A 24,872-nucleotide genomic window follows, 5' to 3' on the forward strand; every position below is an offset into this window, starting at 1 on the left:
CATCTCCTTTTGCCATGCACTAATCCGAGAAAGGCAGTTTACGCTGAAATGTAAAAATTCTAAGTCAAATAATTTGTTCTGGTTCTGCCCTATGTTCATACTTAATCTGACCACATTTTATTTTTGCTTCCTGTTAAAAAAAATAGTCACAAATTCTTTATTTTTTCATTTTATGTCCACTGTTCTTCCTATTTAACCAACCAGATTCTGCCACGTCTTTATTTAACCAACTATTTACTCTAAAGCGTATAATCAAACCAAGAATTCTAAGAACTTACAATTGATTCAGTGTCCAAACTTTAATTTTACTTCCTCTCCAATTGCCAGGAGAGAGCAATCATGTGCTAGGCAGAAGATGAAAGTTTATAATAAATGCCTGTATTTCGAAACTTGTAGAGGGTGGGGGGAAAGTCACTTGGCTTTCACTTAAAACATGTGACAATGAGATTAACCCTGAAGTGCATTTTGTGTGTAAATGCACCGTGTGTAGGAATGGGGAAGGACATTGAAGGGTACGCTGCAGCAGAGTGAGCAGTGAAGCATTCCTGGTGGAGGGGAGGAATTTCTTTCATACACAGGCCTTTGGAGGGGTCAGAGAGAGCACTCCACGCACTGAAGCATAACACTGATGCTCTCCTGCTGCTCTGTCAGTATGCTGCTATTTGCCCTGGGCTTTCTGCTCGTCATCCTTCAGCCGTCCGCTGGGCAGTTCCCCAGAGTCTGTGCCAACGTGCAGAGTTTGCTGAGCAAGGAGTGCTGTCCCCCCTGGGATGGAGATGGATCCCCCTGTGGGGAGCTTTCCAGCAGAGGGTCCTGCCAGAACATCCTTCTCTCCCAGGCTCCACTGGGACCACAGTTCCCTTTTTCAGGAGTGGATGACAGAGAGGACTGGCCCTCTGTATTTTACAACCGGACATGTAGATGTGAAGGCAACTTCATGGGATTCAACTGTGGGGAGTGCAAATTTGGCTTCTCCGGGCTCAACTGCACTGAAAGACAAGTGAAAACAAGAAGAAACATCTTCCAGCTCACTGCCAGTGAGAAGAACAAGTTTCTTGCCTATCTTAACTTGGCAAAGAACATCCCTAGCCAGGACTACGTTATTGCTACGGGCACGTATGCTCAGATGAACAATGGCTCCAACCCCATGTTCAGAGACATCAATGTGTACGATCTCTTTGTGTGGATGCATTATTATGCCTCTCGAGACACACTCCTAGGTGGGTCCAATGTGTGGCGGGACATTGATTTTGCCCACGAAGCCCCCGGTTTCCTACCTTGGCATCGGGTCTTTCTGCTGATGTGGGAACGTCAGATCCAGAGGATAACGGGCGATGAGAACTTCACCATCCCCTACTGGGACTGGCGAGATGCAGAGGACTGTGAGGTCTGCAATGACGAGTATATGGGTGGCAGACATCCCACCAACCCTAATTTACTCAGCCCAGCATCAATTTTCTCCTCGTGGCAGGTAAGGGGCCAAGGAAAGGGGAAGGGAATGATCCCATCTGATTTTAAGCACTTAGGTGAGGTGCTTAGTTATACTGCCTTCCCTTAGATACTCCTGGAGAGAAAGCAGGCAATGCCAGAAAGCAAATCGGATTTTATGTGGACCTAATGTTCATTTAGAACAGTTCAAAGTTTGTAACTTTGTCTCATTTCTTTCTGACTGTAGGATTTAGGTTGTTTAATTGAGAACATAAAAGTAAAGTGGAAGGGGGAAAGTTATGCCTTTGTGTCCAAACATGGCCTTTAGCAGGTTAAACATGCTTGAATCTGGTGTGCCAGTTAAGTCAGAGAAGGCAGGATTTATGCACATAAATTTCTAGCACCATTGCAAAACGGTGGGTGACTGAATGATGAAAAGAGAAGCAGAGGCTTTTCAGGCACTCTACCCCTCTCCCGCTGTATTCCTCCCCTCCACGAGTTAAAAACTATCAAATTCAACTAACCTGCTTTCAATGTTAAACAAACAGACAAACAAGAAACCCAAACCTTAAGAGCAGAGAAGAATCAGCTGCGTAATTCACATCAGTAGTCCAAAGTAATAGAGAAGAAATATCTGTTGCTCAAAGGAACTGAGAGGCAAATGCAAAAGTGATTCTTGGCAATTAAAAGCAGTTCAAGTGAGGCCATAAAACACAGTGACATTACATGTATATGTAAGTGATAAGGTCTCATATAGCTGAATTATAGTGTCCTACTCTAACACTGAGGGCTTTTTTTTGTCTCTTGCTCATCACTGCCACATTGCCTAAAATACAGCTACAAAGGTTTATCAGCTTCAATAGACATACTCCATCATGACAATAGCAACAGTTGCTTCTGGTGTTGAAGTCTGTGATTATGTTCATCTAAATCTGTCTTCCACTTATTTCTGTAGCAGAAGCCCAAATGAAGGTTGGGCAGTTTTAGTGATTTAACAGAGAGAGAAATTCAAGCAGCTCTGGGATATTCTGGCATATTACAAATCAGCACCCAACTGGGCTTATTGGGCTGGTTGTGCTGTATTTAGTCTTGATTTGTGCCCTCTGAATAATAGAGGGCGTGTAGACCTCTAAATTCAAGCATTTGGAGGTAGAGTAATAGAACTATTTAGGCTATTCTGTGGCATACCTTTTTCTCCCTCAGACAGGAACCATTTCAGGGACCATTCCCAGGAGAATGTTTGCATAGAAATACCTTGTAAAATTATTTTATTGACATAAACATGGATTATTTGATGTCATTTGGCCTCAGTGCCTGAGAAATTTCCTGAACACATTTAACTTATTGTGGACATAACCATAAAACAGATATGGATACAATTATGCATTATCATCCCCTTTTCTAAAATTCTTCTTATTTCTATCAGCTTGAATCTGGATCAACTCTACTAGCCTAATTAGATTGTATTGTCAGAAAGAAGTGGATTTTATGCTGCTCTGCACTGAGCTGAATAAATGGTTGTGTGAAAAATGTACTAGTGGGGAAGTGGATAAAATGAAACCAGAATTGCACTGGTTATATGTGTCAAGTGGAGCTATCAATACAGTATATTGGATGAGATGGCCAGGGCTGGAGGAGACAGGTAATACACAGGAATCAGCAAATTACTGATTTTTTACAGCAGGATTTTCTAAAAGACATGCGGTGCTCAGGTGGTTGTGTTTAGTTGTTTTTTGGGTTTTTTTCAAAGGCTTTGTTGTGTCCAGATTCTTAAGTTATTTTTATCTTGGCAATAAATACCCAGAACATTTATTAGTAGTAATTGATATATTTAAGAAACAGTCAGGTTTATATTTTCTCATTTAAAGTTAGTCCCCACTAATACAGTCTTAAAATAAAGATTATTTTATGGAACAAGTTGTTCAAAGAGATATTTTTGTATAACTTTAAGAGGTGCGGGAATAAAAGGTATGTTATGTTTAAAACACATTCAGTGTCAGTGTACATAGGTAAGAGCACCTAAGTAATTTGCTGACATTTTCCAGATATTTTCTGGAAATGTTTTTCCTTTATATTTTTCAGTGACTTTTGGAAATGTTACAATTTTTTCAAAATTTCCAAAATATGCGATGACTTTACCTTCAAATACTCACATTTCCCTCTAATATCTTCCATTTATTTATGGCTCTCCCATCTTATCCTGAAAAAGAATGAAAGAGATTGAACAGATCTGCATTTTCAGTCATGAGTTGGAGTAAAGATATTTCTTTATTAGCATTGAATCCAAATTTAAACAATCGCTTGAAAGGGAATAACAGTCAATATGTTAACTTCAAGTAGCACAAAGTAAGAGATCAAAATATCACTCCAGAAAATCAAAAGGGAACAAAAATAGCCTTAGCTTGAACCTGAAAACAGCCACAGATCTGCTGCAGCATGCTCTGATTATCTAAGCTCTCTAGCTAAACAGCATGAGGCGAAAAAAAAAAAAAGAAAAAAAAAAGGGGAGGATCCAGAAATGTGAAGGAATTTGAAGGCATTTAACAAGAATGCTTTTAGCAAGCATTCAAAATAAAAAGAGGGCAAGAGTAACCTTGGAATAGCACATCAATAATATGGTGTCCTTTTTAGAATTTTAAGTGTCTTTACAATGCCTGCTATGTTAGGAAATGGTTTCGTTATATTTTAAAAAAGGTAAAGTGCCTATTTGCAGAAAAGCATCCCTCTTTCTTTTTTTTAATCCCAAAGAAAGGAGAAAATACTTTATTCCATTGAAGAGTTGCCATAGCAACGTGGATACCCATGGATACGTACTGAAATTCTTGCTTTCACCTTACTTTTTCTTCAACATGCTGCTGTTACCACTTGGCTGAGTGAATTATCCATCCACATTTTTCCTCATATTTGTCATCTAAGTGACACTTCTGATTCCTGCCTCCTTTTTACCAGCAGGACTATCAGGAATCTTTACTGGTTTTGTTTGTATGCTTAGCTCATGTTTTATGGTGGGTGGGAAGGGTTTTCTCATGTTTTCAGTTACTTGTTTGTGATGATTCAAGTGTTACACTCAGCATTAGGACTGCAGAAAACATACTAATCCTTTAGCAATTTTCGCGATTCCATGTCAACTTATCAGAAAAATATGTGGGAATTGGAGATATTCCATGACATTTTTAGTGGGTTTCTTTGTTTTAGTGCTCTTTTCTACAATTATTCAAAAAAAAAAAATCTAGTTGAAAATGTTCCTGCCCATGGCAGAGCATTTGGACTAGCTGAGGTTTGAAGGTCCCTTCCAACCAAAACTGTTATGTGATTCTAAATAGTAGGAGGTAAATTTTTCTCTCTTCTACACCAGAACTAATTTCAAGAAACAACTGAAGTCAATGGAGTTTCAGATGCATAAAAGCATACCGCAAATTAAAAGCAGAATCTTTCTTCCAGCAGTTAATGTTAGAGTCTGGGAATCCCCACAGTGTGCTAGACATAGGATGAAGAAAATAGAGTTGCAGAATCTAAGTGCTATTTCAGTTTGCTGTTGTGGTAAGCAGGATACACCACCAACTTCAGCTCCCTCTACTCTGTCTCCTAAGACTTGAGAGAAGCAATTGCATAACATGGAGAGCTGGCTGCTCTCAGATGTGCTGGGGTAAGCCTGCTGCCAATTCTTTGTTGCAGGCATGGAAAATTTCCCTTAGTACTTCATTCCATATCACCCTGAAGAACCACTTACACAAAAGGAAAGCTACTACAAAAGAGAAACAAGTTACACAAATAGAAAATTGATAAAATGCTTCTGAACTAATAATGACAGTACTTTAGATCCATTACCTGAAAACATGACTTCATAAGAAATATGAATTCAGCTATTCAGACACAGTTATTTAATTGTAAGTACATTTTATCAGGGAGCTGTACTCCTAGCTGAATTGTCTGACAGCATTATTTGAAAGATTATTTTACATCTACCTTTAAAAACTGCAGGAATTTTTCAGAAATACAAACACCAGAAGCCAGCACTTCTTGATTCTTAAATCCGTAAAAGTCTTACATCCACCTGTTTATGGACAACCAAGGAACTCACAAACTTTATTTTTTATTGCAACTTAATAGATTGTGGTGCCAGCTACAGGCTGTTACGTTAAAAAACAAGAGCCCGAATGGAGCAACTATAAAGAAAGAATTTATGAAGTGTGTTCTCAACGATATGCTTACATGGATTATACATTTGAAACATTTCCTGTTAGGAAGAGGTTCTTCTTCACATGCCACCTCAGGACTGCAGCAGGAGGGTTTCACAATCTGTGCACAGCAGAAGCAGCCACATGGGCATCCTCAGCCTCAGTGTCCCTGGGACTGGCTGTCCATGGGATCAGGCGTGGGTGACAGTGGAGCTGGGTCCCTGGATGCTTGGCCGTCCACCAGTTTATAGCCTGCTTGCTCAGGAGTCATGTAAGGTAAAAGATAAAGAATATACACCTCTAGAGGTGTATAAATCAATAGCTAGGTTGATTTCATAAAAAATGGGGTTTGTTAATAATTCACCAGCAGAAGAAGTCTACCATCTCTCTCCAGAGAGATGCATCTGAGTGATTTCACAGTAGACATGGAGACAGCAGCAGTGATGGTACAGCTTGGAGACAGCTGCAGAGCTGTCAGACCAGGAGGTGCCAGTGAATACTTCATCAGTAATTGGTAACAGACTTTCCTACTCCAGCCCAGCACCATTTTGAGGTGCTTAATCAGGTCTAGGTTGCTCTTCAGTTCTGGGCTGCCTTCAAGCAAAAAGGTGAAACTCAGCCAGCTTTTACTGAAGGCTGAGAAAATACCTTGAAGTCCCTAGGTTTGTTTTAATGCTGTCAGTTCTTGTTTGTCTTACCTCCTTTTAGCTTGAGTTTCACAGCTACCCCAGTTTATGTATGTGCCATAAGGGGAAGAAAGACAATCAAGGAACTCACCCTTTTAAATGTTTCTTAGAATTTCTTCAAGGCTTTGCTTTGTATATTTTCTCCTTTTCTTTCAATTCTGTGCATGTTTAACTTTTACATTCCTGCCAATATTCAGCAGTATATGAAGAACCAAATATAAATATACACAATCTCTTAAAACTTTTTTGGTCTGCTACAGATACAGCACCTTTCAAAGTTTCACTTGTAAAAACAAGGTCCCAAGATACAGCTTGTATCTGGGGATTCCCTTGCATTTCCCCAGTTTAGTGAGTAAATGGCTTCTGGATGCCACTTAATTAAGATTAAATTATGCCAGACCCTAATGCAGCCGAAAAAGAGAAAAAAATAAAGCTCCTTATAGCTGCCAAATGTTTTAAATCCAAGTGTGAGAGCTGTGCTTTAATGAGATTCTCAAGCAAGGCTGTGAGAATAAGTGGAGAAAGATAAAGAAAGATAATGAATCAGTGCAAAATATCTTTTGGTTCCATAACAGCTCTCCATTCTGGACTCTAGCTCAGGAGTCCAGACTTCATGTAGGACAAACAGGTCAGGAGAGGTGTGAAAAAAGGCGCAGAAATGCCTTCATCACATCTCTGTGGCTGACACACATCAGCAAGTCAAGTGGTTGCTCTGACTGTAGTCTGAAGTGGTTCTTTCAGGCAACCTGATCTGCAGCACAGCACTATGAAAATGTGCTGGTACAGCTTCTGGAGGGGGGCTCAGTGGCCTCAGAGGAGATGCAGTGTAAGGGATCAGTTCTAAAGGGCACAGAGCTGTGGGTTAGCTCTGAATGGCTCTACTGCGCCAAACGACTGAGGAACTTCAGATCACTTTGTGAGTGAGCACCTATTTTGATACCATAGAGAATTCTCTTTTCCCAAGTGTTTAGGTATATATTACCAGTGTTAATGCCTTTGTGAGCACAGATCTAATAAGCAAAAGTAACCCCAAGAAATCTGTCACAAAATTCCCCAAAGCTTTGAATTTAAAGACAGTAGGCAAAAGACTGAACATCACTGAAATCTTCTGTAACGCTGTTCCCTGTATTTTGGCACAGAGGCTGGTCTGTGCAAGCAGTTGCAAACCAAAAGACAAAAGGTTTTCCCATTTCCCAAAGGTATGAGACAGTAGCTTCTACAGTCTGTTTTCTAAGAAGCACTCCACAGAGCTCTGTTCAAGATCTCAGCTGCAGTGCACAGAGGGATGTTTTTTGCTGGGTGCTACAAGGTCCAGAAGAGATGCTGCATATTCTGGACTGCCATCTACTGGTTTTTGCTCTTCTCACTTACATAAGCTTTTCCTCCGAGTATCTTCCTAACAATTCCCTGGAAGTGGCAAATTCACACAAGCAGGTGCAGCCGGGATTTGAAGATGTGTCCAGGGTGAACTGGGAAATTTTATCAGGACTGTTCTAAAAGGGAATAAAATATCATGTTTTAAACCAACATGTTTACACTAGAAAGTATTCCTGCTGAAGGAAAATAAGGCAATGGTGTGACCCATTTTATGTATGCTTTATGCAGATTACATCCAGAAAAAACTATTTGACTGATCTATGTTCTAGTATCACTTACACATTGCATGACTGTTAAAATAGCAAATTATAGTTTCAGGAGAGACCCATAATTAGTATCACCTAAGTTAAACATTTCTGGAGAAGCATTCTGGTAAATTTTATGACCAGGCCTTAATTTTTAGTTCATAAAAAGAAATAGCAAAAGGTTACAGATAAGCATTTTCATTCCTGGGACTTATGCTGTGGCATTTCTTGACCACGACTTTCCAAAGGCCTTGTGGCATCTGGTTTCTGTTTAGGATGAATTTGGTTAGTTAGACAGTTAATGAGGGCTACACTAAAACATAAATGGAAAAAAACATTAGCCGTCTTAAAATTTATAAGTCTCATGACATTAACAATTACATTAAATCCCACTGAAATGGATAAACAGAACAAAGGGGAAAAGTTTCTTTGTTCAGAGATATATTTAAGCTCATGCTTGAAGATTCCCTGTCTGAATATCTGAAAACTGGGTCTTGAATACAGCATGTGATTCCTCTTTAAGACACAATAGGGATATATCCCTCGGGCAGAGGGAAAACGTTGAAAGATAGGAGATGGCAGGATGGAGAATCCAGGAGATAAGAACCTAGATAAAGCCCATGGGAGAGATAAATACAAAATCCACACATAGGAAGTTTCTGCGCCAAGCAACAATGGAGAAATAGGTTGAGCTTCACCAGCCAAGATGCATTTGCCTTCATCACTAATGCACTTCTAAGGACACAAAATGGTACATTTTTTTAAACAAATTACTAGAGCTTCTCCTGAACCATTCACCTATTTTCCTGCTAGTGGGGATCAACTCACTCAGTAACACAAACTAATCATAAAACCAGCATAAGATATGGTTTGTGTTTATAACTGTGAGCCTTTCCCTGCCACTACCTCTCCTTTCTTGGTGTGGATTCTTACAAGAGACTCTTTAGAGACACACTCCTGACCCAAGTCCCTCTTAGAGGTGCAATCCTGACTTATTTGGTGAGCTCCTGGGGGAAATGTGCTCATGCAACTCTCTGCTGGAAAACTACCTACAGCCTCCAAAGGCTCCTCAGTAGTTTTAACAGACATGGATAAATTGCAGCTAACAGAGCAATGTCTAAGGATAAATTGCTCTGATAAGCTTTCTTATGTACTCTCAAAAAAGATGAGAATAGTTTTTTCATCATATTCATAGAAAATTTATCATTTAAGAACTCCAGGTTCTTAGGGACTCTGTGTTATATCACCAGCTTCATCAAACATTATCTATGAATTTGTCATCAAATCACTTACAAAGAGATTCATCTGATCTCCTTCCACTTGTTCAAAAGTTTGTTCAGCAGCATTATCAACTTGCCTTTGGCTCTGTCTTTAGTTAGTTCAGAAGCACAACTGAGCCTCCAGGGTGTGATTCATCCCACCCTAATGCAGAAACTGAGCATTAAGTTGAACACTTAATTTTGCTTCCCTTGCTAACTGCAGTTCAGAGACAGTTTCAGCATTGATTTTTTTACTCATTTTATTTCATTGACTTAGTCAATGGAGAGAGCTACATCTCACCTACCAGATATCTGGTTTGGGAGAGCTGTATCACACTCAGGAGATGGCTCCCTCTCCACTGACTGCAGAGGTCATCCTGAAGTGTTGCTTCAATCTCACAGATTCTACATGGCTTTAATAGATGAAATGAATCTCCCACCCACTTCCTTCAACAGAGAATTTCATGTTCTTCCATCTATCCCATTCAAAGCAGAGATGATTGCTTTTGCTCATCTTCTTGTTCATTGTTTTGGTCCATGAAATAGAAATATACTTTCAGGATAAAAGAAGTTGAGGTTTCACTGCTATGTGTTTTCTCCCCTATAATGTTTCACTCACTAATGAGAACTATTCTTTCCCTACCCCAATTTCTCATTAACCACATTGATTACTTGCTAAGTGCAGAGTCTTGTGTTTTAAAAGGGTCTCTGGTGGTTTGAAGTTTTACTTGTTTTGGTGTTTTTTCCTGAAGAAAAGCAAAACAATAGACAGTTCAGTTTGATTCAGAGCCTCAACGCTACCTGCTGTATACAAAATAACTTCTGGGAATTCTGAGATGCTGTTGTTCATTCTCATAGACCCCCATTGAACTACCTTTTTCTTCCAAGAGTCTCAAACTGGACTGGCAGCTTCCGGAGATCATCTGTCAAAAAATTACTTTTTATGCCATTGTAACTGGATTTTGTCTGTGAAGCCAGAACATTTACATAAATGATGCTGGATTCTGGCAGTATTTTACATCTTTATTCATTTCTCTCTTTAAGATCCTTTCTCAATATCCATCACTATGGTATTTCAATTGGTGATATAAGTTCATCTCTCTCTGCCACATTTCTAGGAAGAACAGCAGCAAATTTTTCCATTTAATACATGTAGCATCTTCATAGAGAAAGTAAGCATCCATTTACCCTGAAAAAGCACACACAGATATTTTCATAAATTTTTTTTCATATTTCAAGGCAACATTTCCCACTCTTACTGTACTGGGTAAAAAAAAAAACAACCGTGATTATGGCTTTGTTCAGTAGCCTGTTGAAGCCAAAAATCCTCCATTTAGCAAATTCAGCAGCAGATTTACCTCTGTGTTCAGCTGCATTGGTGGGTAACACTGTATTTAGCCTCAGTGAGCTTTCAAGAGCATGAATGATTTGATGCCTTAGTCCACTTGGGCAATTTCAGTGTATTACTTCAAAATGTGCACTGTATTAGATGGCTATTTTCTATGAAATAACCATCTTGTAATAAAATCTTACACATAAAACATATAAATTCAGTTCATGTTTATTCATAAAACAATATGTATTCTTGAAACAAACTTATTGTATTGTACATTTTCTTTGTTCTTCAAAAAAATTCAAGTACCTCTTTTCTTTCTTTTTTTTTTTTTTTTTTTTTTTTTTTTTGTAATTGCAACTCCTCTAATAGAAAGTGTTTTATCTAGGTAATCTGCACTCGGTCTGAAGAGTACAACAGCCAACAAGCTTTATGTAGTGCCACAGGCGAGGGGCCTATAAGGAGAAATCCTGGGAACAATGATAAATCAAGGACCCCAAGGCTCCCATCCTCAGCTGATGTCGAATTTTGCCTCTCTCTGACTCAGTATGAATCTGGACCCATGGATAAAATGGCCAATTACAGTTTTCGAAATACTTTGGAAGGTAACGTGCTTTATTCTGTTACTCCATTTCCAGCTGTAAATTGATTCTCTCTGGGGTTAGAGTCTTCAAACTCTGGGCAGTTTGAATTAATTTCATGAAGAATAACTGCAAAGAAAAGAAAAAGTTATGCTTTCACCTGGAAAAGCAGAAGACAGAAAGAACCCCATTAAAGGTGTTTGATAACAAACTAGAAACTCTAGACTGTATCAGACCCTAAGCCTGTAAGGAGATACTGTCTCCTGCTACAGTCAGCACCATGCACCGCAAAAAAATACAGCACAGCAGAAAAGGAGAACATCCGATAATCTGCTTCTGTACAGCCATGAGTAACCCTGTAACCATGGAGGGTGCATGCTTGCCCTAGAATTCACTGTCTTCCAGGGACCAGGCTGGATAGCAAGAATGAAAGAGGATGTTGCCAGCTGGCATGTTATGTCTACATCATTCCACTGTGAACTCCACAGCAGACTTTTTCCCAAACTCTAAGAAATATGGATTAAGTTATCCATCAAAAATGACACTTAGTATAATTTCCAAAAGAATGTAGTAGTTTAGTTATCTAGCTATTTAACCTGTTTTGAATTTTCCTAATTGGCTAGTAAGCAAAAGTTGTTTACTAAAATAAATTATTAATAATCTCTCTACTAAACTCTTTTGAATCTTTTAAAATTCCAAGTAAGCAAGGATAACACGTTTTACATTTAACAATAAATATATTTCTACAGTATCATATATCAGCTGAATTAAATGTGATCTGCTTTTGATGTCTCAGAGCTTTTGGTTTTCAAGGAACTGCATAAGGGCATAACAATACAAAATAGGAGTAGGATTGAGGATAAGAAAAGGATCATAAGGATGATAAGAGGGATGAAGCAACTCTTTTATGAAGACAGGCTGAGAGAGCTGAGGTTCAGCTTGCAGAAGAAAAGGCTCCAGGGGAAAATTACTGGGGTCTCTTCATACATTAAAGGGGCTTAAAAGGGAAGGAGAGCGATTTTTCATATGGGCAGATGGTGAGAGGACAAGGGGCAATGGTTTTAAACTGAAAGAGTGAAGGTTTAGATCAGATATTAGGAAGAAATTCTTCACTCAGAGGATGATGAGGCACAGGCACATGTGGCCTGGAGAAGCTGTCCCATCCCTAAAGTGCTCGAGGCCAGGTTGGTTTGGGCCCTGAGCAACTTGGTCTAGTGAGTGGCATCCCTGCCCATGGCAGAGGGGTTGGAGAAAAATGATCTTTAGGGTCCCTTCCAACCTTAACCATTCTGCTATTCTAAGATGGCAAAAGTTGTAATATGTTCCATTTTAATCTTAATGCAGTGTGGAATGCCAAAAACCTTTTTGGGAAAAGTGGACCATTCTCTTTCTTAAAAATAATCAGAAATTCAGACTTTGTCTGTTTCAGCCTAGAAAGAATCCAGACAGTAATTGTCTGTATGTCCAAACATTACTGCGCTTTCTGTCCCTGAAAACAAAAACTACATGAAGTATTGGAAAGAAAAAGGTGACAACACTGAGTAGAGGTTTGCCTACATTTTACTCCATGAAGTGTGTGAATAGATGTAAAGGAGTAGAGAAAAAGGAAACAAGTAATGAATTACTGAGGACCTACCATCATGTTACTGGTATTGCAAACAAAAGCAAAAGCACAGCCTGTAAGTTTTTCTATTTTATTTTTTTAACCTGAATTATTTCAAAATAACTTTACACCACAGGACCGCAAACATTTCTGCAACCAACTTATTTAGGTAACAAGACGCTCAACTGCAATATGAAGTCAAGAATTAATGGCTAATGTTGAAAAAGATGGAAACATTTTAAAGAAATTTTACTGAAAAATATCCTTTATAATTGCATTAACTCCTTTCTTAAAAATGGCTAGCTTAGTTTTTTGTTGTGTAAAAATGCCAAGCTTAGATTGGCAACTTGCATTTACTGTCTCTGCGTCTACTTCTCTTAATTGTGTTCTTACAAACGTGTTAGGACCTTTGTAGGTCCTAACATTTTGTTCTTTTTCAAAGCAAAACTTTTTTTCAACCCTGCTTTACATATTTGCACAATCTTGTGCCAATACACCTAAGGTCAAATTCTAATTCCTTTTAGACTCCAAGGAAATTCAAAGGAAGTGCATTGACCTTATTGGAGTTACTTTAGGTTTATGAAAGGTGAGCAGAACTAGGCCTGTAATTGACCGGTTCCTGATTTACAACAATGTGAGGTTTACAGCTCATTTTCAGTTCTGTAATGAAAAATACTTGTGATCACATAGAACATCCCCTTCTGGGCAAACCTTTATGCTTTTTCATTCTTCAGTGCATTGGAACAAAGGCTAAAACTTTCAAACTTCAAAGGGGCAAATATCAGCATCATTATGAGCAGATGACAACAAGGCAGGCTGAAGTTTCTGTTTGACTAATATAAAGTGCTGCTGCAGAGACAGAAATTATGTCACTGAAAAATTTATATCACTATGTTCATAAACAGAAAAGGTCAATATGGTTCAATAAAACACTCCCATGAGGCTGTGCCCATGGATTGCCCTCTCCGTGACAGACCAGATTCTGCTACGAATGAAAAACAACAGGTTAAGAGAAGCTTACACTTTGCCCCTGGAAGCAATTATTTTAAATAGGATTTGTTGATTCGTGGTCCTAACTGGGGAACACTCCTGACTTCATTGGAAACTTCATGGACACAAGAGAACAGAAAATCAGCCTAGTTGAAAAGCATCCAGAAAGATCAGAAATGGATTAGCTGACTGCTAATTAAGTAATTTGGCTTCTTTGTTCACTTCAGTTTTGGAGTGTGACACCTTGAATGCTACTTCCTAAGAATAAGAGATGGCTGAAAAATTTAGACTTTCTTTTTTTAAGGAGCAGATTTCATAGTTGAAATTAGTTTATTCACAGCAACTTCAAATGAAAATCCAGGCCTTCAAAGTTTTGCACAAAGTCACAGAAGAACATTTAAAAATTCTAAAATCCTGTATCACTCATTATTCATGAATTAACTCATGACAAATGGTATCAAGCCAAACCATGTGATAGCATTCCATTGTCTGTCACAATGTATTGTTACTGCTATTTTGTCATGAAATAATGGAATAAAACATCAAACATTTCAAAATGTAATTTCATTTCAAAAGGACATTTTCTTTTTTTTTCTGAAATGAGAAATTTTCATCTGGAAAACTTTTCTCAGTATGTTCACAGCAATCCATTAAGCTACAGAAAAAATGGTTTCTAAAAATGAAGTTAGCAAACAGAAAACTTCTAATTGAAAAAGTTTCAAGCTACAGCCAACATTCCTCACCAGCTTGAACCTCCACCCCTAGGTAAATTTATGCTGTGCACTGAGAAAATATTGTGAAGATGTGAAAAGCCATTGCTAGAGAACTAGAAAGACTACTCAGTACAGATCACTTTGAAACTCTTCCAGAGAAATTTTAAGAAAAAATAAGGAAATTGTGACATGGTCTAAATTAGATAATCACAAACTTTGATTTACTCCAGTGACATAGGCCAAATTCCATGGATCTTGCAGCTAGCACACTCTAGAGGGATTACAGTAATAACACCACCTGAGAAAGTATGTAAGATTTAACCCTGAAAAATTTCCTGTGAATTTGCCAATGGCATAAATACTGCAGAAATAGAATGCAGAAGAACATCACTAACTTCAAAGAGCTTCAATAATATGGTCTTAAAATTCTTATATTCCTCCTGTTTTAAAGCAGATGCATCTATCTGGCCTGAACTTCTCTAAAATGTGAAAACTTTATTAAAGAAAAAAAATATACTCAGGGAGAATGGGAAAAAGTTGAACTCAGATAGAGAACCATAGAATCATTTAGACTGGAAAGATGTTTAGGATCATTGAGTACAACCATAAATCCAACACTGTCATGTCTATCACTAAACCATAGAATCACAGAATCATTAAGATTTGAAAAAGTGTCTAAGATCTCCAAATCCTGCCATTTTCACTATTAAAACATATTTCCAGGTGCCGTATACAGATGTTTTGCAAACACTTCCAGGCATGGTGCTTCTACCACTTATCTGGATAGCCTGTTCCAATGCCCAGCCCCCCTTTTCAAGAAGAAATTTTTGCTAAAATCTCCTCCAAACTTCCCCTGTGGCAACTGGAGGTAACGTCCTCTTGTGTTGCTTGCTGCCTATGAGAGGAGGCTGACGCCCATCTTGCTGCAGCCTCCTTTCAGGCAGCTGTACAGCCATCAGGTCCCTCCTGAGCCTCCTTTTCTCCAGACTAAGCACCCACAGCTCCCTCAGCTGTTCCTCCCCAGTTTTATGCTCCGGACCCTTCCCCAGCTCCATTTCCCTTCTCTGGACACTCTCCAGCCCCTCAATGTCCTTCCTGCAGTGAGGGGCCCAGAACTGGACACAGGATTGGAGCTGCGGCCTCAGCAGAGCCCTGTACAGGGGACAATCCCTGCCCTGCTCCTGCTGGCCACACCAGTGCTGATCCAGGCCAGGGTGCCATCGGCCTTCTTGGCCGCCTGGGCACACTCCGGATCATGTTCAGCTGCTGACAGCCAACAAGTCTTTTTCCAATGGGTGGCTTTCCAGCCACTCTTCCCCAAACCTGTAGCATCCATCTTGGGAACTACGAGTTCCCCTGGTTGAATCTCATACAATTTTCCTCAGTGCATCTATCCAGCCTGTCTAGATCTCTCTGCAGAGCCTTCTTCCAGCTCAGAGGAGGGCAACAGGGGTAGTGAAGGGTCTAGAGCACATGTCTGATGAGGAGCTTCTGAGGGAGATGGGGTTGTTTAGCCTGGGGAAAAGGAGGCTCATGGGGGACCTTATCACTCTCTGAAAGTAGGTTGTAGCCAGGTGGGGTTGGTTTCTTCTGCCCAGCAACTAGAAGCAGAAGAAGAAGACATAGCGCCAAGCTGTTCCAGGAGAGATTTAGGTTGGGCATTAGGAGGAATTTCTTTACAGAAAGTATGATTAGACACTGGACTGGGTTCCCAGGGAGGTGGTGGAGTCACCATCCCTGGAAGTGTTTAATGAAAGATGGCACATGGCACTTAATGCCATGGTCAAATTGACATGGGATGTTCGGTTGGACTGGATGATCTCAAAGGTCTTTTCCAACCTCATTGATTCTGTGATTCCTGGCCTCCAGCAGATCATCCATCCAGCTTAGTGTTTTCTGCAAACTGACTGGGAGTGCAATCCATCCCCTCCACATGCAAAAAACAAAGCAGAATTTGACCTTTAAAGTACCAGCTGTCCTTTTCACTGGCCTATAAAGTGACACAAAACTAAGATTTATTTTGTAAGAAATACTGTTTCGCAGTTCAGAAAACCACTTGCAAAACTGTTATGGATATCTAAATGATGCTAGGGATGCCAGAGATGCTAAGCAGTTCCCCAAGGCAATTAAAGGAGATAGGATTGTTGGAATGGATCCTCCATTTCTGTAACACTCTGCAGTGCTAATGCTCTCCAAGCTCTGCATACCTGCTGTTAAGTGTAGTTACAGCACTTCGGTCAGTGGCAAATGAGCAACTGAGGAAAACACTACCTGCTTTCTACATGAAGTTCTGCACTTGACTGATGGTGCATAAACATCTATGGTCTCTGTTGGCAGATTGAAAAATCCACAGTTAATGTAATTAAGTACTCTATTAAAAGATATACACTTGAGCTAATTGCATGCTGAATGAGAACCATCTATATACCATCCTAAAAATGATCAGGCAGCCTTAATTTTTGAGCGGCATCATTATTTTCTATGATAATAAACTTTTGTCTAAATTCCCACCTGATTTATTCAGCCTGGCTCAGTAAAGCTACTTCAAATCCACTGAATCACTGTTGCTGATCAACAGTGTTAGAAGCGGGAGCAGAGCAAGGTTTATGAATCCCTAAACTGTGATTTTTCTCTTATCCAAATCACTGGAGAAACTTCACTTCAGTGATGTATGTCCTGATAGCTATTTCTGATGCACCATAATCAACCAAAGGTTTATAAGAACATCTCAAAGTTACAGCTTCCTATACTGGCCAAGATGATTTAATAGCTCACTGCAGACTCCTCCATCCATTTGTCAGTCACTCTCCCTCCTTTTTTGGTACCATCACTTGTCCTCATCATATCCTTATCTGAGAGTCTACATTTTAGGGGCCTGTCAAAAAAACCTGACATCCTACACTCCAGGGTAGTTTACTGCCAGAATAGTCTGTGAAATCAGTTCACAAAAGGACTGACAAGTTAAAGTTAGTGCAGAGGAGAGGAAGGCACAGCATGGGGCAAGGCAGCTGGAGGAAGAAGAGTTCCCCTTTACAGAGACGAGGAACTCTTATTTCAGCTCACTGCTTGTATCTGTAGTCTCACATCTGCTTTAGAGGTGATTTTACTGCAGCTACCTCAGCAAAGTTTCCTGTACTCTGAGAAAACTTTGAAGTTTTCACATGTTCTTTTTGGGTGACTCCACTCTAGTATGTCATCCTGCATAACTGATTGTACTGAAGTGCTTTTAAAAGTCTGAAAGAATAAGACCCAAGATAATAAGATGCAGTGACATCACATCATGGCTTTATTCCTGCTAACTTATAAACTTATATGCAGTTGTTATGACAAGTGATCAGATATTAGAACAGAATAACGTGTGGGGTTAAACATGACGTCAGCTTTGACACTGAGTGGATGCACCCCAATTATCTGGAGCTGGAGGGTGGGGTTGCTAAAGCTGTTCCAGTGCAGAGATTTTGATGATTAAGACAAATTACTAACATGCAGATGTTCCATGAAAAGCTGTCCAGAGCCAAAATGAGTATTCTGTGTATTTTTATGAATGATTAGATCAAGTGTTTAAAATGCATTAAGAAATTTAAGAAGTATCCAAAGTCTGATATCAAACATCTAGCTGTCTACCCAGACCCTGCAATAAGTTTTATTTTTCCCTTAAACATACTTTGATGCTTAATGCAGTAGAACATAAGTGGAAGAATTGCTTCAGAATGATGCACAGATATATGCTATCCAGTTAATGTTCACAGAAATGTCCTAGTATTGCCAAATTGATTGATTCCAACAACCATGTACTGTGGGCAGCAGCAAGAAGCCAAAATTGTTGCCACTTCTTCCTGTGAGTTCTGGACAGACTGTTAATGTACATATGTTCTTTATAAGTAATATTTTGCTCTGCTTTTCCCCCTTATTTGATAGCTAGGAAACATAGCATTCACCATCCTGCAGATTTCTATGGGCCCAATTTTCACTATGAGAACTTCTGTCCTTTGCCATTTATGTAACCAAGCAGACTCTGGAATCCTGGTCCATATCTGATGTACTTAAAATCTGCAGGTGTTAATGTTTTCTTTTTGTTTCCTGAATCCAGATTTTCTTTACCCTAAAGTTTACAATATTGAAAGCAAGCCAACTCTACCTTCTCCAAATGTCCAAATTATATTTTCAACTTCGATTTCCCCTAAATTTTTCAAAAGCTTTGTCATACTATAGACTCAGAAAGATGGATGGTTATTACTGATGTTTTGGTACTTAGGTGCTATAGTTATGATTTGATTCTTCTTATAAATACCAGTGGGTTTACGTCCGATGCTCTACCTTTGTTTGAAGAGGTTGACTGACAACAAAAGGCCCAGTGAGGGAATTTAGAGTGGCAAAGCAATGCAATCAATTCACACAGATCAGAGTCCCAGTTGGGTGTAAAACTCAGGTTTCCAAGATCATATGGCAACTCTAGCAACGTCTCAATTAATACCTTGTCTGAGAGGAGCAAATACAGAGCAAGACAGCTGAAACTGTGCACCCAAATTCCATGTTACAAGTTAGGGTTTTCACAGGGAAGGGTTTTTGTCATACTGGCTGTAGTTCAGTCCCCTGAACTAAACATCCACTGATAGTTGGCGCATTTTAGATTTTCTACAAAGAGAATCCAGGGCAATTGCCCTGTGGTGTTAGTAATAGTGTCAAATAGCAAGACTGGGTCATTCACTTCAACAGTATATTACTGATTCTCATTCAAATGCTAATTCTTCATCCAAATAAGTAAATAAAGCAAGTGTTCAAAATCCATTAGGAATGCCCCATAGATAAAAGATAATATCTTTATTTTCTCCACCTTCCAGATATGATGAACTAAAACCATATTTGGGAAATGCTGAGGATCAACATGATGATCATATTGTTCACAGCTCTCTTTGTGGCATGGATTAAATATCAGAACTAGTATCAGGTTCAGAAATAGACTGGGGGGGACAACCTTGCTTTCTCTTTCTATTGTCTGGGAAAATCCCAGAGAAGGATCAGATGTTTGAGTTGCCTTTTACTAGGAGTCCTTGCAAGTAAGTTGGAAGCATGGCTGATGGGATGATAAGTAGGGCTATAACATCAATCTTAAATATAGACAGGCTACCAAGATAAAAACTAATGCACAATCTCGTCTTCCAGTATTTCCTGCTTGGGAGTTGGTCTGTGCAAGCTCTTCCTAAAGTAATCTTTTAAGTGTCCCCCAAAATAACGGCAGTCCACAGACTTCCATCCTGCAAGTCTGACTGTAAAAAATTATTGATTACTCACCAAATCCTTCTGTAGAGGTTATAGATTGCATTGTGTTGGCTCCTATTGATAAAAGAATGTATTCTATAGAGGCAAACATTAATAGATGACTGAGTATATGATGAGATAAAATAGCCTGGTTTATCTTAGGAGCCTGTAAGTATAGAGATTAAAAACTGAAATAAAGTGAAAAAGTTTTCTCAACATAAATAAATGTCCACATAAATGTCTATAGGGATTATATTGCTTTTTGTCAGGCAGACAAAATAGACCAAGAAATTTAAAAATATAAAGCAATTAAGCAGTGCATTTGCTGACATGTTGCATTAGCTACACTGCAGGAGTTTTAATTTAGCTTATTTTAATTTCATCTTTGCCCTGCCTTTGAAATATATTAGCGCTCCTTTACAAGTTTTCCTAAGCTCTTGTCTAAAAAGCTGAATATAAATGAATGAAAAGTAAGTACTTTGATCTTCACTGTTACTGGAAAAGGAATTATACACATTGTCGTATCAGCATATGATTTTCTCTGCAGGCTTTGCTGATCCACAGACTGCGATATCAAACCCGGCGCAAAGCGGTTTGCACAACGCGCTTCACATCTACATGAACGGCTCCATGTCCCAAGTACAAGGCTCTGCAAATGATCCCATCTTTGTGTTACACCATGCATTCGTGGACAGGTAAGTTTCATTTTCCTTAGTAAAACTAATTCATTATGTGGGTTTTTGGATTTTTTTTTCCAGTGGGCTTTTCACCTGCATTTCAAAGAGCGCAAACATTTCACTTGTTTTTACACACACAACATTTTCAGACATGTAGAAAGGAGCTGTGCTGTTATTTGAAAGCATGCATCTTTCCTAACCAATCTGTATGTTCACTGGATTAGATATAACTTGATGAGTTGACAAATGCACTCAGCTTTTATTAAAAAGGTAAAAATAGTCCTTCAATGATGTCACAATGATTAATAAATATGAATGTGCATGTCAGGAAGTTGGGATCAAAAGTGAGTGACTCATTTTAACATGACTATAATCATTTGGAGCAATTCCTTTACATTCTAAATGTCAGGGCTGTTTCAATTTCTATTCCATAAGGAAAATCTATGCCTGCTATTCATAAATAAAGTGGAAAAATTAGTATTTAAGTGTGACAAACAAAATTCTGACTGTTTCTTGATGAAAGAGAAGAGTACAGCTGTGCATAATGAAAGGAGAGCAAACTGAAGGATATCATGTTTATTAATAAGAAAGGGTAGGAGAACACAGTTTTGCAAGAAACTGGTGAAATTGCTACATTGAGGGCAACATTCCAAGATTTCATTTCTGTGTCACTACTGAACATTTCTGTGCACTTCTGTGTCACATGTGAATGGCAACAAACACTTTACTCTCTGGACTGCATTTACACCAAATTGTGATGACTAAAGAGCTATTTAAAAAACCCAAAAAAACAAAAAACAAAAAAAGCTAATCAAAGAACTGTAAAAGCTGCACAAACAACTCTTGTTCTGGAGCAGTTTATATTTGCTTATCTATCTTATAATTTTTCTCCACTGAATGTTACTTGACTACTGCATTGCTTAGGGCAAAAAATAAACAATATACAAACTTCCATAAATCTGCATGCTCAGAAACCTACTATCTGAGACTCAGCTTGCATGCAGTAAGGTGTCTATTGAGATGAAGACCAAATTGGTTTCTTCCTTTGGGCCACTGAGGCATGCAGCATAGGAGGGATGCAGATTACAGCTTGCAAGGATCATCTTGCAGTCTCAGGCACATCAAAACTCTTATATAAAACTTTATCCTATTTAACTAAAAAGCTAGTAGGTATAAAAAGGAAAAATTGAAGTTGGTCTTTTGCTTCTTATATATATTTAAAATATAAGAGGACTGAAAAAAATAATACCATTTACATCCAATAAAATATTATATATATATATATATATAAAATAGATTATATGTTTAATGAGCCTAACAGTTATATTGCCCATCCAGAAATAAGGCATCTTAGCAGGCCACCCAGGCATCAGTGGAATTGTTCCTTCAATGGCTGACTTACATGATTTCTGCTCCTCATATTGTAGGGTATAATTAGCCTTCTGGAGGTGTCAGTTTTGAAAATCTTCTATGTGAAAAGTTTTTCTTGAGGACATTTTAAACCTTACACAGCGTAGCTTAGCTATGATTTAGCATATCCATACATTGACTGCTTCACAGGATGGGTGGATGAGGTTTTCAAGTGTGATTACTAATCTCAAGTTGGTGCCTGGAAATTAACTTTCCAGCATCTAGGCTATTAAAAAAAAAGGATCAATTGAATATTCAGAGAAAAGGAACACAGAAGAGAAAAAAAAAATGTTGTGCCATATCAAAAGAATTGTTTTCTTTAGACATTGACACTTGCAGGAGACCTGTGCACCTCTTAGCTCCTACTTGTTGCAGGTTTAAATACCACCTTGGTCTTCATGCCGAATCTTTCCTCTGAGGAATTTCAGTCATGGTCATTATGAGTCCCTGGAAATGATTCTCATAACTGTAGTTGTTATCAATTTTAAAAGGAAAAATTATTTGCAAAAGATTACCTCATTAAACTGTACAAGTTTATTTTTTTATTTTATAATTATTTTATAATTGAGAAAATAAACCACTGCACAGCCTCTGTAGGGGCAATAGAGATATGCATGGTGCAACCTCATCCCATCTGGCAGAAAGGCATCTCCAGTGCTCTGCAGCTGCTGTGAATATGGCCCTTAGTACACACAGATGTAAAATCTGAGAATAATGCTGCCTTTTGTGTAGGTGACAGGATTGCATTAGCCTGAGTTGGGTTACTTAGCATCTCTATCTGTGACATATTAATCATGCTTTCAGTTATAATTAAGAAGTAGGTGACTGATAGGTACATACAGTGCATTTTAGAAAATCCTGTTCCTCTCCTACATAGACTTGAAGGGCAGCAAAGAAATTCTTTTCTGAGAGGCAAGCAAGAATGTAAAGAATAGAGGAAGTGGGAGACAGTCTCCCGAGCAGCAGAAGCACATTTTTTGGTCCTTATCAACTTTTCTCATTAGGGCAGAATATTTTTGAGCTGACTGCTAAGATTATATTGGGCCAATGGGCTTTTAAAAAACTTTTCAACTGTATCTTCTAATGACAACAGCAACCACAGTTCTGCTGGGTTTGCAGAAGCAAGGAGCAGCTCTGTGACAGGAAATCAAGAATGGTCACACACTTTGAGCATCCAAGTAGGATCCCAGAGAAGAATTTCCTCACTCCACTGCAAATTTCCTTGGGTGAAACCCAACATGCAAACTCTCCCAAACTTTCATCCCCTGGAGATGTGTTTCCTTCCCATCGATTTCAATGAAGGTTTTGAGGAGCTGTGGATCTGAGCTTGAGCTAATTCATCTGTACAGTGGGAGATATTAGATGCCTACGCAGCAGGGATGCTGTCGGGCTAAATGTATTAATGACTGTGAAATGCTCAGTTACATCCATAATAGGAGTGATAGCAATAAGGCAATAGATCATTGGAACTGATTTTGCATGGAAACATATGGTACGGAGGAGGATAAACAAGTGTATACGGAGCCTGCTGACAGGTGTGAGCCAAATGTTAGGAGCTGCTTTCTAAACTGAGCAACAGGCAGCCTACCATCTGCTGTGCCTCACCTGCCCTGCTCAGGCCTGATGCACGAAAGGAGGGAAGGATAGATGAAGCAGAGGTGCAGCTGAGATCATGCAGGTGAAAGGAAAAAGCATTGGCTTGTAAACACTTCCCTTTTTTTTAGGTCGTTCCCTCTCAGTAGTGCAGAGGTATGAAGGTACTCAGGCAACAGCTTTATTAGCAGTGATTAATCAGGCTCCTTCCCTTCTTATTTGCCAGAAGATGTAGGGATCAAATCTCAGTGTTTGGTAAAAGAAGGTGACCACCCTAAAAATTATTAATTATTAATTTAATGGCTTAAAAAATAAAAAGAAAAGAAGATGCAACAAAATATACATTCAGCAAAAACAAGAGCTTTTTTAGCTCACTGAAGCATTTCTCTTAATTGCAAATCTCTTTACTATTCAGATATGCTCTACAGTCAGCACAAGGGAATAACAAGGGAGGAGTCAACCCACACAAGCTGTAAGGAGCAGCTGCACAGGCCATGAAAGCACGAGCCCACATTCCCACTTGAGATCTCTGGGGTGTTTTCTGTGCTCAGAGAAGGAACTCCTTCCTCTCTGCTGGATCTTTTAGACATTTCATCTCTAGAGGCAGGTAGTATCTTCATCTGTTAGCCCGGCACTTCTATACTTTGAATATATCAGCTTTCTTCTCATTTATTTCATACCTCAATAACTCTGGATTTCCACTCCACAACCCAACAATTTCCCTAAGAAAAGCTAAAAAGCAACAGGGAATAGAAGTGGTCATTAAATATCTCCTTACAGCTTTATGCCCATGCAGCAGCTAATGCAATTGGGCCTCAATCCTCCTCTTGTTCCTAAGTTCTGCAGCAATGGTCAGGGTTTATTACAATAATGGGGATGGCTTCCAAAGGCTCTGGTTTTAGAACAAGCAATTTGGAGATAATTTGCTGAAGACACACAGCAGATGTGTAGGATATCAGTCTCTCACCTCTCTAAAGCCAAGTATTTGTTAGACTATATGCATATTAGTCTAGAGCTAGGTCCAAATTGCCAGTTCTAGTGATGCCATCATTACAAGACCTGTTTTCTCCAGCTAACATAAGTAGCTGCACAGCTCAGAATGCTGCTGCAACCACCATCACATTAACTCAATGCTCTTCTTCACTCCAAGAGCTCTTCTCTGTTCATAGCCTTCTGCTGCTTCCTTGCTCTCTTCACATCAGATCAGCTGGTTTCTGTTGAGAAGGCCCTTCACTGCTCAACCCCAAATCACTTTGTGGACATTTTCAGTCCCTGTTTTCAATCCCCTGGATCCAATATATACACCATAATGCCAGCAACTTCTTCCACTTAAAATAATAATAAGCATCACTATGGCAAAAATGGAAAAAAGTGATTTTGTCACAAAAAATGCTTTAACAAGAGAAAATTTGATTTTCACTCCCAGGAGATGTCAAAATAAAAGTTACTTATTTTTATTCTGTTTTCGAAGCAGAGTAAAACAGAGAATATTTTCGTTTTCTCTTGAATGTCATCTCAGGGTTTTTAAACCAAAAAATGG

General features: G+C 39.0%; 1 protein-coding gene across 1 annotated transcript in view; it reads left to right on the forward strand.

The window, feature by feature from the left end:
- Window positions 1–628: 628 nt before the first annotated feature.
- Window positions 629–24,872, forward strand: part of TYR (tyrosinase) — a 41,349-nt gene continuing 17,105 nt past the window's right edge. The window contains exons 1-3 of the mRNA XM_058800187.1: window positions 629–1,471; window positions 10,895–11,111; window positions 20,200–20,347. Of these exons, the coding sequence (XP_058656170.1) occupies window positions 629–1,471; window positions 10,895–11,111; window positions 20,200–20,347 (1,208 nt within the window). The remainder of the gene's footprint in view (window positions 1,472–10,894; window positions 11,112–20,199; window positions 20,348–24,872) is intronic.

Source organism: Ammospiza caudacuta, chromosome 2 (assembly GCF_027887145.1).
Source record: "Ammospiza caudacuta isolate bAmmCau1 chromosome 2, bAmmCau1.pri, whole genome shotgun sequence".
Taxonomy (NCBI): Eukaryota; Metazoa; Chordata; class Aves; order Passeriformes; family Passerellidae; genus Ammospiza; species Ammospiza caudacuta.